Source organism: Octopus sinensis, linkage group LG2 (assembly GCF_006345805.1).
Source record: "Octopus sinensis linkage group LG2, ASM634580v1, whole genome shotgun sequence".
Lineage (NCBI taxonomy): Eukaryota > Metazoa > Mollusca > Cephalopoda > Octopoda > Octopodidae > Octopus > Octopus sinensis.
In genome coordinates this window covers 190,307,813-190,324,371 of record NC_042998.1, presented here as the reverse complement: position 1 = coordinate 190,324,371, position 16,559 = coordinate 190,307,813, and the positions used below count along the sequence as shown (strand labels likewise).

The window sequence follows — 16,559 nt, the reverse complement described above, 5'->3', positions numbered from 1 at the left end:
ATATAAACAAAAAATACCATCAAACTTAGCCCAAATATCCTGTATATATTGGGTTGTCCAGAAACTTCGTGCCGATTTTTAAAGGAAAGAAAAAGGTCACTAAATACTTGCCATTACATTTTTAATCAACCAAATATGAACCAAATGCATTTCCATCTTTCCTTTAACTTGAAAATACCCTCTTCCCAGAATTGAGGTGGTTTCATGGCAAAGAATTCATCAAGGTATTTTTTTATGTCATCCAAGGAATTGAAGTTTTTACCATTAAGACTACTGCAGAGACCTGAATAAGTGGAAATCCGAAGGAGCAATATCTGGTTAATATGGAGGGTGGTGTAACACATCCCAGCCGAGCTGCAGCAATTTTTGTCTGGTTCCCAAAGCATCAAGTGCCGAAAATGAACTTTCTTATCTTCCATTTTAAAGGGTTACATAATTAACACAGGTTATAGGAACATAAACCTTCTTCCATGAAAAGATAGCTTAAACTGTGCTCTAAATGGAGGTGTAGTCAAATCCTATTTTCTGGACTCAACCATGTTCTAAAATAAGTCGAAAGGTAAGCTACTATAAATCAGCACGAACTTTCCAGACAACCCAATACATATCTATAAATAGATGTGGCTGATGCCGGTGTTGTAACTAGCCCCTGTGCTGGTGGCATGTAAAAAGCACCTTTCAAGCATTGGGCCTCACGGAGGTAATGACAAATGACTAAGACCTTCAGCAATAAGTCATGCTTGAGTAGAAGACCCAACAAATTAAGTGAAATCATAGTCATGACGGATACTAGTGTTACTGCTGGCACTTGTGCCAGTGGCACATAAAAGCACCCATTACACTCTCAGAGTGGTTGGCATTAGGAAGGGCATCCAGCTGTAGAAACCATGCCAAATCAGACGCGAGGGTCTGGTGTAGCCCCTCAGTTTACCAGCACTGGTCAAGGCGTCCAACCCATGCCAGCATGGACAACATGTTAAATGATGATGATGATGAATGTAATGATCATTAAAAAGCTAAGAATAATTATGCAGTGTAGATAAAGCAATATTATTCAAAGGAGTTGCAAAAATAATATTAAACAAATTTATTGCATTTTATTTAATAGTCTTGGGAAAATGGTGACAAAACCTAGCCTTTTTCATCTTCAAACATCTGATTAATCATATGATGTCTGACATAGTACATATGGTCACACAGTTTTCTATTCTCTCTCTTTTTCCCTCTTGCCACACCTTTCTCCTGTCCATTTCAATCAAGCTTTTATGGCTCTAATGGAAACAACCTATCTACAAAGGCACTTTTTTTGGGAAAATTTAAAAAAGGTAAAGACTCATTTTGGTCATGAATGACTATGGGATTGCACCTAGAAAGTTACCCTCCAAGGTACAAGTCCAAGCAAGATTGTTTATGGAAGACCTGCAGTTGTCCATGCATGCTGTCTTTCCTCTCTACATCACTGATGTTATTCAAAAGAAAGGCAAAGGCGATACAGCTTGGTATCAGTGACATTGCGACTCATTTCTACAGCTGAATGAACTGGAGCTACGTAAAATAAAGTGTCTTGCTCAAGAACACAACACACAGCCCGGTCCGGGAATCGAACTGACTACCTCATGATTGTGAGCCTAAACTCTAACCACTGAACCATGTGCCTTTACTTTGAAAAAGTATTATAATAATAATAATAATAATAATAATAATAGTACCACCACCACCAACGACAATGATGATAGTAATTGCATTTCCCTTCCACTCTATCGCCTGCATTCCTTTTGCTCTCTTGCAAATTTATCTGCCCAGTCCTATTCAATCCTCTGTACTACTTCACCTACAATGTGTTCAAGCTAAATTTAACAGTTTCCATAAAAAGAAAAGAATACACAACACCTCACCCCAAAATAGAATTATTTAAAAAAAAAAAAAAAATAAATATAAATTAGATTATGCCTAGGAGATAACAGTTTACTTAAAATAGTTGTCCTCAGCTTCCACCATGACCTCAAGACAGCTTTGGAACCTGGCACATGCATTCCTCACTGTGTCCAAGGAATGCACTTTGAATGCCTCCTTGATTTAACCACACCCCGTACATAGTAATCCATAGGATTACAATTGGGAGAATTAGGGGGCCAGAAATTGGGGCTGGTGAAGTTGCAGAAATTCTCTGACAACCACTTCTGACTCTTTTCAAAGGTATGGCAAGGAACCAAATCCTGCTACTACACATATGGCCTTCCAGCAGTAACCATTCCCAGCTGGGGATGATCGACTGCAGTCTCCAGCAACTTTGCATAACTGCCTGAATTGAGCCTAAGGCCCTGTTCAAAGTTGTGGGAAAGAATTCTAGTGTGTGGATGCAGTCAGAACATCTGCTGTGTCCCTTCCTGCTGGCCACAACTTCATAGTCTCTATTGCAGAGCTGTTTGTGTCACATCTTGCAACCTTTATAGTGTTCACAGAGCATTGAAGGGCAGTCATGATGTTGACATTTTGATAGATTGAATCATCATGATGCCTGTGCCAAGTTCCACTGTCTTCTTTGGCATGGCTTCCATGGCTAGTTCCCCTTCCTAATGCCAACCACATTACAGAGTGTACTGGGTACTTTTTATGTAGCTCTTTATGAATATTTAGATGGCCCCCAGTCCTCCATACCAGCTAACTTTTTCTCAACTACAATTTGAATCTTTATGTTCTCCAACATTGTTGACTGTTCACCATTATGTCAAACAACATCATCATCATCATCGTTTAACGTCCGCTTTCCATGCTAGCAGGGATTGGACGATTTTGACTGAGGGCTGGCGAACCATATGGCTGCACCAGGCTCCAATCTTGATCTGGCAGAGTTTCTACAGCTGGATGTCCTTCCTAACGCCTACCACTCCGAGAGTGTAGTGGGTGCTTTTTACGTGCCACCGGCACGGGGGCCAGTCAGGCGGTACTGGCAATGACCTCACTCGAATCTTTTTACACGTGCCAGTGAAGCGACATTGGTAACGATCACACTCAAATGGTGCCCTTTTATGTGCCATAGGTACAGAGGCCAGTTGGCTGCTCTAACAATGATCACGCTCGGATGGTGCTCTTGGCACCCTACTAGCACAGGCGCAAGTGCCAGTAAGGCGACGCTGGTAACGATCATGAAAAAAGAGACAAAAAAAAAATCATCAAATTTAGCTCATGCCCTCTATATACACATCCCTCTAACTTGAGGGTATGCCTCCAACACATCTTTACTGTCTTCTCTCTCTTGCTCTCCTCCTCCTCCTCTCTTTCCAGCTGAGGTAGCCATGTATTTCCTCTACTGCAAGCCGTCTATTTCTGCTTCTCATCACCTGGCAAAAAGCTGCCCCCTCAGTACTACCCTTGCCTCAGTTGAGGGATCTTGTTTTGCAACTTACTTGGTGACCTCTCTGTGCTGATGCTACATAAAAAGTACCCAGTACACTCTGTAATGTGGTTGGCATTAGGAAGGGGAACTAGCCATGGAAGCCATACCAAAGAAGACAGTGGAGCTTGGCACAGCAGTCTTCTGGCTAACCAGCTCTTATCAAACCATCCAACCCATGCCAGAGTGGAAAACTGGCCTTGATGATGGTGTTGGTGGTGATGATGATGAGTAATAATAAAATGTATGAAGGAAAAATGACATATTAGCATGCAGAATCTGAGAGATTTGGCTTTAAGATACTTAGTAACCTATGGTAGATATTAAATTCTGACTGTCCCAGTACTGTCAATTGCAACCAAATACAAAATATATTAAAATCTTTACAAACAATAAGACAATAGATTATCACAATTTATGGAATACATTGAGAAATAATTGTAATAAGAATGTACCCACTAAACAGTCACAAAATGATAAGTTTATTCACCCCCACCCCAATGCTAAGGAAAATTTTCAACTGGTGATAGATGCTATCTTTGATAAATTTGATTTGTTAATAATGCTAATAATCCGAGCGTAATTGTTGCCAGAGCAGCCAACTGGCTTCCGTGACGGTGGCACATAAAAGGGCACCATTCGAGTGTGATCGTTACCAATGTCACCTTACTGGCACCTGTGCCGGTGGCATGTGTAAAAAGATTTGAGTGAGGTTATTGCCAGTACCGCCTGACTGGCCCCCGTGCTGGTGGCATGTAAAAAGCACCCACTACACTCTCGGAGTGGTTGGCGTTAGGAAGGACATCCAGCTGTAGAAACTCTGCCAGATCAAGATTGGAGCCTGGTGCGGCCATCAGGTTCTCCGGCCCTCAGTCAAAATCGTCCAACCCATGCTAGCATGGAAAGCGGACAATAAACGATGATGATGAAACTACTGTACCATAGCTATCTCATGTAATCTATAATAAAAATTAGTTTGGGTTTTAGTAAGGCTTACCAAAATGGCTAGTAGACTAGTCTGAGACGAAACCAGATTGATCCAGTACCTCTTTCTTGCTGAATAGGAAAATGGAGGCATATGTGCAATAAATTGTTTGTTTAAGATCCGCAACACAATTCCAGCATTATAGATTGTCTCTTGAAAAAGTCATCTCTTTAATCTTGAAATCAATGCATTCAGTACATTCCTCTCTCCTTTTCTTGTTAATCTTTGTCTGTCTTCACTTATGAATCCTATATATATTTCTTTATTGCCAACGATGGGCTAAACATAGAGGGGCAAACAAAGACAGACAAAGGGATTAAGTCGATTACATCGACCCCAGTGTGTAACTGGTACTTTATTTATTGACCCTGAAAGGATGAAAGGCAAAGTCGACCTTGGCGGAATTTGAACTCAGAACGTAACGGTAGACGAAATATGGCTACGCATTTCGCCCGGCGTGCTATCGATTCGGCCAGCTTGCCGCCTTAACACTTATATAGGATTCGCTTATGAATCCTATATAAAAGAGCAATACATCACCATTTAAATTACTTCTGTGCCACTGTATGTAGTGACTTCATACTTATATATATATATATATATATATATATATATATATTAGGAAGGGTATCCAGCTGTAGAAACACTGCCAGATCAGACTGGGCCTGGTGCAGCCTTCTGGCTTCCCAGACCCCAGTTGAACCGTCCAACCCATGCCAGCATGGAAAGTGGACGTTAAACGATGATGATGATATATATATACACACACAGACAGGTAGCAGTAACAATAAGAATAATACCTTACTTGGCTACCTAGTCCATACTATAGAGGTAATAGTAACGGTAAGATTATATAATAACTTTTCTATTCAGCTGTTTGGCTTGTAGACCAACATTTCAAAATCACTACAATTATGTTTCTGAACAGAAACCTTTGTTGTCATAGTCCACCTACCAGTCAGAAATAGGTACCAGATCATATGAAAATGTTACTTACAACAGACTAGTATCCTATACCAGAGGTAATTTATCTCTCATCTACTTAAGACTGCGAAATCAGAGCTAAGCCTTGGTTTTGAAAAGCCCCACCAGAGCTTACAAGGTATTTACATACTGACAGTGTAACCATACTTAGTTCAAAAAAGTATTGTTGGATTTAAAAGTAGGTTAATGAGGAATTAACAATTTAAGTACATCTATTGTAATGGTCCACATAAAAGTAATAAGTTTTGTTAGCTAAAGGAATTAATTATTTCTAGAGCTGGAATAAATTACAGAACAGAATAAATGGCAGCAGTTTTAGTAGCATTTTTGAAAATTTATTTAAAATGACAAAGTAAATTTTCAGTCTGGCTCCACCTACCCAAATAAAACAAACAAACAAACAGTGATGTTCTGTTTCTTTGGCAGTGAAAAATAGTCAATGAAAACTAAAGTCTGCCAAAATTCCTAGAGTATAATATATTATATCATTGGATAGACTAACGTACAGTTTTAATGCAACACAGTTTATAAAATGACTAACTTCACTAACTCATATTAATATGTTGTTTAAAGTCTTTGGTTGATGTGTGTGACAGATGACTCATTAGTTTTGACAAATTGTACAGAAATTACTGTAATGTGGAAGGATGATTAAATCCTGTTGTATCATCATTTAGTGTCCACTTTCCATGCTGGCATGGGTTAGGTGGTTTGACTGGAACTGGTAAGCCAGAGAGCTGCACCACATTCCATTGGCTTGATCTCTTTGGCTGGATGCCCTTCCTAAGGCCAACCACTCCAAGAGTGTAGTGGGTGCCTTTTACATGTTACCAGTACAAGAGATAGATGTGCTTGGAGATGTTCTTGTTTGATAAAATAGGCATTAAAAAGATGTAGAATTTTGAAAAAAAAAAAGACCTATCCTTCATCATCATCATCATTGTTTAACGTCCGTTTTCCATGCTAGCATGGGTTGGACGGTTCGACCGGGATCTGGGAAGCCAGTAGGCTGCACCAGGCTCCAGTCTAATCTGGTAGTGTTTCTACAGCTGGATGCCATTCCTAACGCCAACCACTCCAAGAGTGTAGTGGGAGCTTTTTATGTGCCAGGCGAGACTGGCATCGGCCATGTTCGGATGGTGCTTTTTACGTGCCACCGGCACAGGGATCACAACTAACAATTTCCATTGATTTTTGATGCTGATGTATTTGACTCAATAGGTCTCCCCAAGCACAGGGTCGAAACAGTGTTTCTTTACTTGCCACCTGCACAGGAGTCAGTCCAGCGGCACTGGCAACTGCCGGGTGCCAGTCATAGGATTGGTTCAATTTCGATTCTGATTTCACTTGCCCCAACAGGTCTTCACAAGCATCCTTATTTGATAAATTAAAATTCTACATTTTGTAGTGAGAGTATTCAATTTATGAAGTCGTCACTTCATTCACATGATACATGTATAGCCTTATTAGAACTGATTAACCCATTTCATATCAATCTTCTTGAAACAACTTCCCATTCTCTTTAATAAAACCTCTCAGCTGATAACAATTATATTAAAACATCCTGAAAATGTTAATTTATTAAATTCAACCAAATTTTTGATTATCTTCAAGATTAATTGAAAACTTATATGCTTTAGAAATATGGTCACAAAAGAGCTAATCATGCAGAAGTAATAATAATATCTCGTTCATTTCTCCATTTTATATTACATCCTGATGATTCTACCCTGAAAATGAATATATCTTGGTCATCATCATTGTCATGACCAAAATATATTCATTTCAGAGGGGAATCATGATTATATATATATTTTTTTTTTTTCGTTTTTCTTGTTTCAGCTCAGAGCTGCCGCCATTGCTGATGCACTGCCGTGTTGATATTTTATTAAAATGTGTTGATATTTTATTAAAATATTTTTACTTTTGTGAAAATTAAGAAATTATTTTGCATTTGAAATTTATTTCAGAATATGCTGAGTTTGTTCATTGTAAAGGAAAAAAATTCACTGATTTTGACATGGTTCGCAAGGAAATCGAAGATGAAACCGATCGTGCTACCGGCAGCAACAAAGGGATTAGTAATATCCCAATTAATCTTAGAGTATTTTCCCCACATGGTAAGTAGACATCAATACAAATCAAATTTAATTTAAAGTTGTAACCTACATTGTACTTTGTGCTGAGGTCAGATGTTAATGGGATTAAAGTTTGACATATCTAACACAAAATCTTCTGATCCTTTTCTTCTAAATTCATGTATCTCGGTACACTTCAGACCCCTCCAGCTACCATATGTTGTTTGACTCTCTATCATCCCCACCATCAGAACATCTCATCCTACCTCTCACATCCTTCAGAATCCATCAGTGTACATTGACTTCAGTGATAAAGAGGTCAACTTGTTTATTGCTGTGAAATGTCTGCATAGGTGCAGGAGTGGCTGTGTGGTAAATAGCTTGCTTACCAACCACATGGTTCCGGGTTCAGTCCCACTGCATGGCATCTTGGGCAAGTGTCTTCTGCTATAGCCCCGGGCCGACCAATGCCTTGCGAGTGGATTTGGTAGACAGAAACTGAAAGAAGCCCGTTGTATATATATATATATATATGTTTGTGTGTCTGTGTTTGTCCCCCTAGCATTGCTTGACAACCGATGCTGGTGTGTTTACGTCCCTGTCACTTAGCGGTTCGGCAAAAGAGACCGATAGAATAAGTACTGGGCTTACAAAGAATAAGTCCCGGGGTCGATTTGCTTGACTAAAGGCGGTGCTCCAGCATGTCCACAGTCAAATGACTGAAACAAGTAAGAGAGTAAAAGAGTATAGCTTAGAATCATCGTCCACTCATTCTTGATCAGTGCACTAATTCTTTAAACACCCTTGACTTTGCTCTTCTCTAAGCCAAGCCTTTGTCCATAACACAGATTATCTGACCACTCCTAATAAAATGTCAAGTACTTCATCTGTTCCTTTTGTATAACACACTCCTGCTCACATTCTGTCTGGTACTGATTTCAGCTCACTCATTGTAGTTCTGTTGCTTCAGCAGTAAATATTCATCTCTGAGATTGCTAAGCAACTGACCGAAGCCATATCCTTAGTTTTATATTTATTTCTTTACTGCCCACAAGGGGCTAAACACAGAGGGGACAAACAAGGGCAGACAAAGGGATTAAGTCGATTATATCGACCCCAGTGTGTAACTGGTACTTAATTTATCGATCCCGAGAGGATGAAAGGGAAAGTCGACCTCGGCGGAATTTGAACTCGGAACGTAACCGCAGACGAAATACGGCTACGCATTTCGCCCGGCGTGCTAACGTTTTTCCATACCCCAGGTAGTTTATATGCAGCTTTATTGCAGTAGTGCAAATAAAGAAGGCATGCAATACCAGTGACTAGATAATTACTCACCACTTCATAATGACTATTAAGAAAGTAAAGGGAACCAAATTGTTTTGCCTTCCAAACTGCAGCCAAACATCCAGGTCCCTTGTCTCCTAAGCCAGTGCTCTGCAACCTTTTTTCATTTGCAGTACACATATATTCTTTTCAAAATTCAGCAGCACACCTGAACTAAAAATGTAACTAAAAGTATAGGGGAAAAAGTTATATTCAGGTTACACTGGAGCACACCTGGCATTGTCTCATGGCACACTGGTTGCAGGGCACTGTTCTAAACTGCATCCAGTCTTTCTGATCCGTTACTGATAATGTCTCATTAGAAGGATTTTCGAGAATCCTTCTACCTACTACTACTCAACATAGATAAATCTGTAATAGTTCTGCTGGTAAAGCTACTTGCATTGCTTTCAACTACACTCACACATACACACATAACAAAAGCTTTTCTACTCTATGTAACTCCCCAATTGTACAATCACTCTAGTTAAACGAGGCAACTGGTTCTTTGACCATCTCTATTCAGTTACTTTCAAATGATGTACTCCATAATAAGCTTCTGGTTTTGGCAAATTCCGCTATCTTGCTCCCTACAGGGATCTGTCTCAACTCATAGCATAACATTACACAGAGGACAGCTTCTCTGACTGTGCCAATCACGACCTATTGCCTTTATTTCTAACATCTGTAAAATGATTAAGTCTGTGCCTTTATTACATTAGATCTCTTCCTTTTCTTTGAGTACCTAGTGCAGTTTCTGTAGCGCACGATAACTCTCAAACATGGTTGTTGCCCTTTGCATCAGAATATCCATTGACAGGTGGAGGCACATGGCCCTAGTGGTTAGAGCAGCGGACTCGCGGGTTCGAATCTCAGACTGGGCGATGTGTTTGTTTATGATCGAAACACCTAAGCTCCACGCAGCTCCGGCAGAAGGTAATGGCGAAACTTCTGCTGACTCTTTCGCCACAACTTTCTCTCACTCTTTCCTCCTGCATCTTGCAGCTCACCTGCAACGGACTGGCGTCCCGTCCAGGTGGGGAACCTATACCCCAAGAAACCGGGAAACCGGCCCTTATGTTATGGAAGCTTAAGGAGAAAAGATGGCTGTTATCAACATCATAGGAATGTGTTATGTAGGTTGTTAACATGCAGAAGGCAGAATATAGGAGACATAGTACACCAAAGTTGATAAATGAGAGACTGATAAGGCCTGTAGGTGAGCAATTTAACCTGGACATTCTCATGCTAGACATCAGTCAATGGATATTGGTTGGTTGTTCCTTCTCGAGCCATATAACTAAGACGTCTCATGCTCAACTTACACTGTTTCCATGTATAGAAACTTTAAAAGCATCCTTCAATGGAATCATGGCTGCTTAGTCTTCTTTCAGCAGTGCTAATACATAATTGCTACACATATCAACAGAACAGTTTTGTATGTGTCTTCCCTATGCATTAAAATACGTACACACAATTAATATAGTTGAAAACCCTTTATCTGAAATTCCAAAATCTGGAAACCTCTAAAATCTGAAAGTTTTTTTTGACTGCTGACATGACCAAGTACAACTGTTGTGTGCCGTTATGACATGTACCCTCTTTCTCAAATTCCTTGAACCTGATATAGTTGAAATGTGTGGGGCTGCATTTAGCTTCAAATTTGTAGGCATTGATCATCATATTTTGTTTTTCTGTACAGTAGGCACAAAACATTTTTTTACATGAGATCTGAATTTCACCTCAATGTACAGATATGACGAGTATCATTATTTGTATATTATTTAAAAAAAAAAATAATTGCTGACTTGTTACAGTTTTCATTTTATTAACCTGTAATCATGTTCAGTGCTTTTTTGTATGTAATACATGTATAGTAAAAAATAAAATACTACCAGTTTATGTGTATTGTAACCTTTTAATCAAATCATGACAATGTAGGTAGAGTCTGATATCTTACCTTTCTGATTGTATTATGTATAAAAAAATAATTAAAAATTTATATAAACTACATGTAGAGTATGTGTATATGCTATATTATGACATATAAATGGGTTTGGATTTGGGTCTCATCTGCAAGCTGTGCCATTTTATAGATGCAAAAATAAAAATATTCTAAAATCCAGGAATTTTGGATAAGGGATTTCGATTATACTTACAAAATAGTTATAAATGCTAGACATCATAATATGAAGCATTTTTATTGTAACACCACGTATGACCAAATTTAGATCCAGACTTAGATCTTGGATCCAGAAGGTATTGCTGCCTTGACCATTTACTGACCATCTCTGAAACTCAAATGTGGTCACTTACATTGGAATACTAGGTTATGTAATAGATTAATCCTAAATTTCAAATAATGAAGTATATAGTAAAATTAATGTTTACATAATATGAAATTTATATAAGAAACTCTTGATAGCTTGTCGTGTTCATTTTTGTTGTTCTTTTAACCATTGTTCTTAAACATTTTAATTATCTGTGATTTTAAGATCCTTAACCCTTTTGTTACCAACCCGACTGAAACTGGCTCTGGCTCTGAGTACAAATGTCTTGTTTTCATAAGTTTTGAATTAAAATCTTCCACCAAACCTTAGTCACAATTTATGCTCCTAACACTAGCTGAATGATAACCAAGTTATTTTACTAAATTCTTCATTATATTTAAAGTAATTGAAAGCAACACAGAGCATCTCAAAATAAATACAGTAACAAAAGGGTTAACGTAACTGAATTGTTAGTGGTATTAGTTCATATTAATTCTAATGTCTTCAAATATTTAAGTTTATCCAGTTGTACTATATATTTTTTTTTCACCTATTTCTGCATCCTGTGTATTTCTTATCCGTTGCTCCTGTTCATTTCTTCTACTTTCTGCCCATCTTTTAATTCTATTCATATATTCGGTTTGTGATTTTTATAATTTCAGTTCTCAATCTGACTTTGATTGATTTACCTGGTATGACTAAAGTGGCTGTTGGGGACCAACCAGCTGATATTGAACAACAAATTAGAAGTATGCTCTTAGAATTTATACAAAAAGACAATTGTCTCATTCTTGCGGTATCACCAGCCAACTCAGATCTTGCAAATTCTGATGCTCTCAAAATTGCTAAAGAAGTAGATCTACAAGGTAAGTTTTACCCTATCAATGTTGATACAAGTTTAAGAATTGGCAGGTTTTGGATGGTAAATAAAGCCTGTCATTTCTCTTTTGCAACTTTGTAAAAGGGTTTTGGCTTCCTGTAGTTACTAAGTTATGGTTTCTCAGTGGTTAAAAAAAAAAAAAGAACATCACCTTTTATTCTTTATTCTTTAGCACCCCTCAGTCATGTATTCATCATTATCATTATTTTTAATTCTGCTTTACTATGCTGGCATGAATTGGTCGGGACTATTTTGTAACAGTATTTTATAGCCAGATACCCTTCATGTGGTAACCTTTTTTTTTTTTTTTTTTATATTAAAGACTATAAATTGTAGCTGTGATACCAGTGCCGGTGGCACATAGGAGAACCATCCGAATGTGGCTGTTGCCAGCGCTGCCCCGACTGGCCTCCGTACCAGTGGCACGTAAAAAGCACCCACTACACTCATGGAGTGGTTGGCGTTAGGAAGGGCATCCAGCCGTAGAATCATTGCCTGATCAGACTGGGCCTGGTGCAGCCTTCTGGCTTCCCAGACCCCAGTTGAACCGTCCAACCCATGCTAGCTTGGAAAGTGGATGCTAATTGATGATGATGATGATGTAAATACACTGAATGTTCGTTCAGAATATTAAGATTATTTCTGATGAAGATCACTAGAGCTAATATAGTAAATAGTCTTTAGAGAGATAGAATTAGTTTAGAGTCACTTTCATTGACCCTGAACAACAGCCACAGGGGGTTTATGACAATGTCTCCTCCTCTCTTCATGCAGTTTCCTGTGTTCAGTTTCAAAGCACTCTACTCCAGTATTACACATGGACCTCCATGCCTTCCAATTTTCAGCCAATGGATTGGGAGGAACACCACATAAAATGAGAGACTGCTTAAGATTATCATGAAAATGAAGTTTTGGACGTCCAAATCTCGATCTTCTAATCTCGATCTTGCTGAAGGGGACCATCTTTAGGAGCTAGTTACCTGGCATTTGAATCACATGGCCAACCCGATGGAGATACTCCATCAGAACAATTTGGCCTCTGCATCTTTTAGGAAACTCAATGAACAAGTTTTTCAGAACAAGAACCTTAGAGCAAGTATAGAAATCTCTGTTTATTGAGCTGTTTGTGTATCCACCAGATCGGCACCAGATCAAACAACTGAAATTATCTCATATCTGATTGCTCCAAAGTATCCTCCAGTCTCATGTGGAAGGACAGGGTTCCTCATACTGAAATCCTCCTGATGGCTGGGATGTACACATTTCTTTATTACCCACAAGGGGCTAAACACAGAGGGGACAAACAAGGACAGACATAGGTATTAAGTCGATTACATCGCCCCCAGTGCATAACTGGTACTTAATTTATCAACCCCAAAAGGATGAAAGGCAAAGTCGACCTCGGCGGAATTTGAACTCACAACGTAACGGCAGATGAAATACCCGCTTAGCATTTTGCCCAGCGTGCTAACGTTTCTGCCAGCTCGCCGCCTGGGATGTACAGCATTAGGAATCCCTATGTGATACATGTTTCGGCATCATAAATGAGTAGCTACTAATAGGACAGTCAGTCAGTAGTAAAAATAATTGTTTCAACCTTATTTAAATATCCAAAATCTGCAGCTGTGAGATGAAAGTGTTGTACTTCTGACTATTATAGCCATTGTGCTGTAGCTCCTGAACAAAATATATAATTCATACCTCCGCTTGCTTTAATTTGCTTTATCTCTATATATATAAACGGCAAAATGTCTGTCTGTGTGTGTGTGTGCTTGTCCTTTATACAAATCCACAATTTTTCAGTTAGAGTGCTTGCACTTTCTATGGTCATTCAAAACCATCCAAGAGTGGTTGTGCACATCTTTACATTTCCCCATTCACCTCGCAAAGCCATTAAAAATATCAATAGAAGTGACTTTTTTGTGAATTTTCTATCCAAAGCCCAATCAAAATGCCCGAAACTTGATACGCCAATTGAATGCCAGCTAGCTGTATGTGATTGGTCGGAGATTTGGACAGTACTCGTGTGTATGTATGTATGCATGCACGCAGCTGCATATGCATGCACTAGCACGATGACTCGGTGTTGCTGGGTCATAGTGCTAGTTGATCATAAAATAGGTTCCATTCCTACTTGAGAAAGGTATCTAATTGTAAAAACAATTGCTCCAATTGATAAACTATCACATTGCAAAATGTACATGCATATGTGTGTGTGTGTGTGTGTATGTGTGTAGGTAGAATTTCATTGTTTCAACAGACATTTTGCCTTGGTAAAAAAAATTTATTAGTTACTGTTCTGGAGTGGAATGTAAAGAAACACAGTGAAAGATAACGACACCAACAATAATAAGTGTTTGAGCTTTTTCGCAGTTTAACCGTTTGTTATTAATTTATTTTTCTTTTCAGGGGTCCGAACTATTGGAGTGATTACCAAATTAGATTTGATGGATGAAGGCACTGATGCTCGTGACATACTTGAAAACCGTACATTACCACTTCGTCGAGGTTTGTTCCTTTAAATGAGTTTTCTCTCTCCATAATTTAGATTTATTATGATTGAACTGGCATGGAGTTTTTCTGGCATATAATAATGTAAAATGTAAATTGGCACAGGCATGGTTATGCAGTTAAGAAGTTCACTTCATAACTGTGTGAATTTTGTGGTTAAATCCCACTATGGGACAACTTGAGCAAATGTCTTCTACTAAAGTCTTGACTTCACCAGTACTTTGTAAGTGGAAGTTGTGAGATTGAAGCTCTGAAAATACTTGTTATATATTTGTGTGTGTGTATGCCTGCATATAATACTAGCTTGTGCATATGCATATCTTTTGCTGAGTATATCAACCAAAAGCTCAGGGCTTTATGACTGAAATCCCTTGAGTTACAAGGACTCCCTTGTCAGTCTTGCCACTAGAAATACAGAGTGGACTGTTTTAAGCTTATGACCAACACTGTTGTTGTTCACTAGTTACAATATAAGATTAAAAAATAGAGACTATTTCACCTTAGTAAGTGTAAAGGATTTCTGTTTTATAGACAGCATGTGGAGCACTAAGAGCACCATCCGAGCCTGATCGTTGCCAGGGCCGCTGACTGGCTCCCATGCCAGTGGCACGTAAAAAGCACCATTCGAGCGTGATTGTTACCAGCATTGTCTTACTGGCACTTGTGCTGGTGGCACGTGAAAAACAATATTCGAGTGAGGTCATTGCCAGTGCTGCTGGACTGGCTTCTGTGCAGGTGGCATGTAAAAAAAGCACCATTTGAGTGTGGCTGTTGCCAGTACCGCCTGACTGGCCCTCGTGCCGGTGGCATGTAAAAGCACCCACTACACCCTCGGAGTGGTTGGCGTTAGGAAGGGCATCCAGCTGTAGAAAATATGCCAGATCAGATTGGAGCCTGGTGCAGCCATCTGGCTCGCCAGTCCTCAGTCAAACCAATGATGATGATAATAATGATGATGATGTTTCTATATTAAAGTTGATAATTTATTTTATTCATTTCTTCACAAGGTTACATTGGAGTTGTAAACAGGAGCCAAAAAGACATTGATGGCAAAAAAGATATCCGAGCAGCACTTGCTGCAGAAAGAAAATTCTTTCTTAGCCATCCATCTTACAGGTATATATCTAATTACTATCTCATACTTCTATTATAAGGTTGTCCCAAAAGTTCGTAGAAAGTCTTGGAAAATAATGGTCTTTATTTTGAGGAATAATTTTTGTTGTTTTTGTTAGTACTTGGCGAGTAAAAATTCAATTTTCGCAAGTGTTTACAAACTTTTGGGACAACCTAATAAATTTTTGTTTTAAAACTTATTCTCTATTTTTTCATATTATTTATTGTATAGTTTAATCATTTGGATAATCATTGTCCTCTTATTTACTGTTATTATTTCTAAACTGCTATACTGACATTGATGTATTCTTAGTATATTACTGTAATTTTAATGTTTTATCTCTCTTTTAAAAGGCATATGGCTGATAGAATGGGAACTCCTTATCTTCAGCGTGTCCTTAACCAACAATTGACTAATCATATAAGAGACACTTTACCTGCTCTTCGCAACAAGCTACAGTCTCAGTTACTTTCGATGGAGAAAGAAGTTGAAGAATATAGAAATTTCCGCCCAGATGACCCTGGGCGGAAAACCAAGGCTATGCTCACGTTAGTATATAGATTTCTTGCCATTAGAGAATTAAAGAAAAAATTATTTCTACTTTCTTATTCAGTACAACGTTTTATCTTTATATGTTTTATATTATAGAATGGTACAGCAATTTTCAGTGGATTTTGATAAAAATATAGAAGGAACTGGCTCCGAAATTAATGTCATAGAGTTATCAGGAGGAGCCAAAATTAACCGAATTTTCCACGAGCGGTTTCCATTTGAACTTGTGAAGGTAAATATTTCCTATTTAATTTAATTTTAGTTTATTGACCAGGATCAAATTGAAATGTAAATTATCTATACATTGTTTATTTCTTTATTTTTTTTGCTCCTTTCATTCATAGTTTTTAGCAAAAAATTCCATTCCAAATTGTATCAGCTTAATTGAAATAGAAATATCATCAGTAAATAAATCCAGAAATGAAATCAGTATATATATAATATATATATATATATATATATATA

The 16,559-nt window shown here is 38.3% G+C and overlaps 1 protein-coding gene across 4 annotated transcripts in view; it reads left to right on the top strand.

The window, feature by feature from the left end:
• The window catches only part of LOC115227813 (dynamin-1), a 143,605-nt gene that overhangs the window by 53,543 nt on the left and 73,503 nt on the right, over positions 1-16,559 (top strand). For all 4 annotated transcript variants that reach the window (XM_029798547.2, XM_036500590.1, XM_029798545.2 and 1 more), the window contains exons 3-8: positions 7,334-7,483; positions 11,700-11,903; positions 14,327-14,425; positions 15,436-15,544; positions 15,896-16,090; positions 16,191-16,326. In XM_029798547.2, coding sequence (XP_029654407.1) covers positions 7,334-7,483; positions 11,700-11,903; positions 14,327-14,425; positions 15,436-15,544; positions 15,896-16,090; positions 16,191-16,326 — 893 coding nt within the window. The remainder of the gene's footprint in view (positions 1-7,333; positions 7,484-11,699; positions 11,904-14,326; positions 14,426-15,435; positions 15,545-15,895; positions 16,091-16,190; positions 16,327-16,559) is intronic.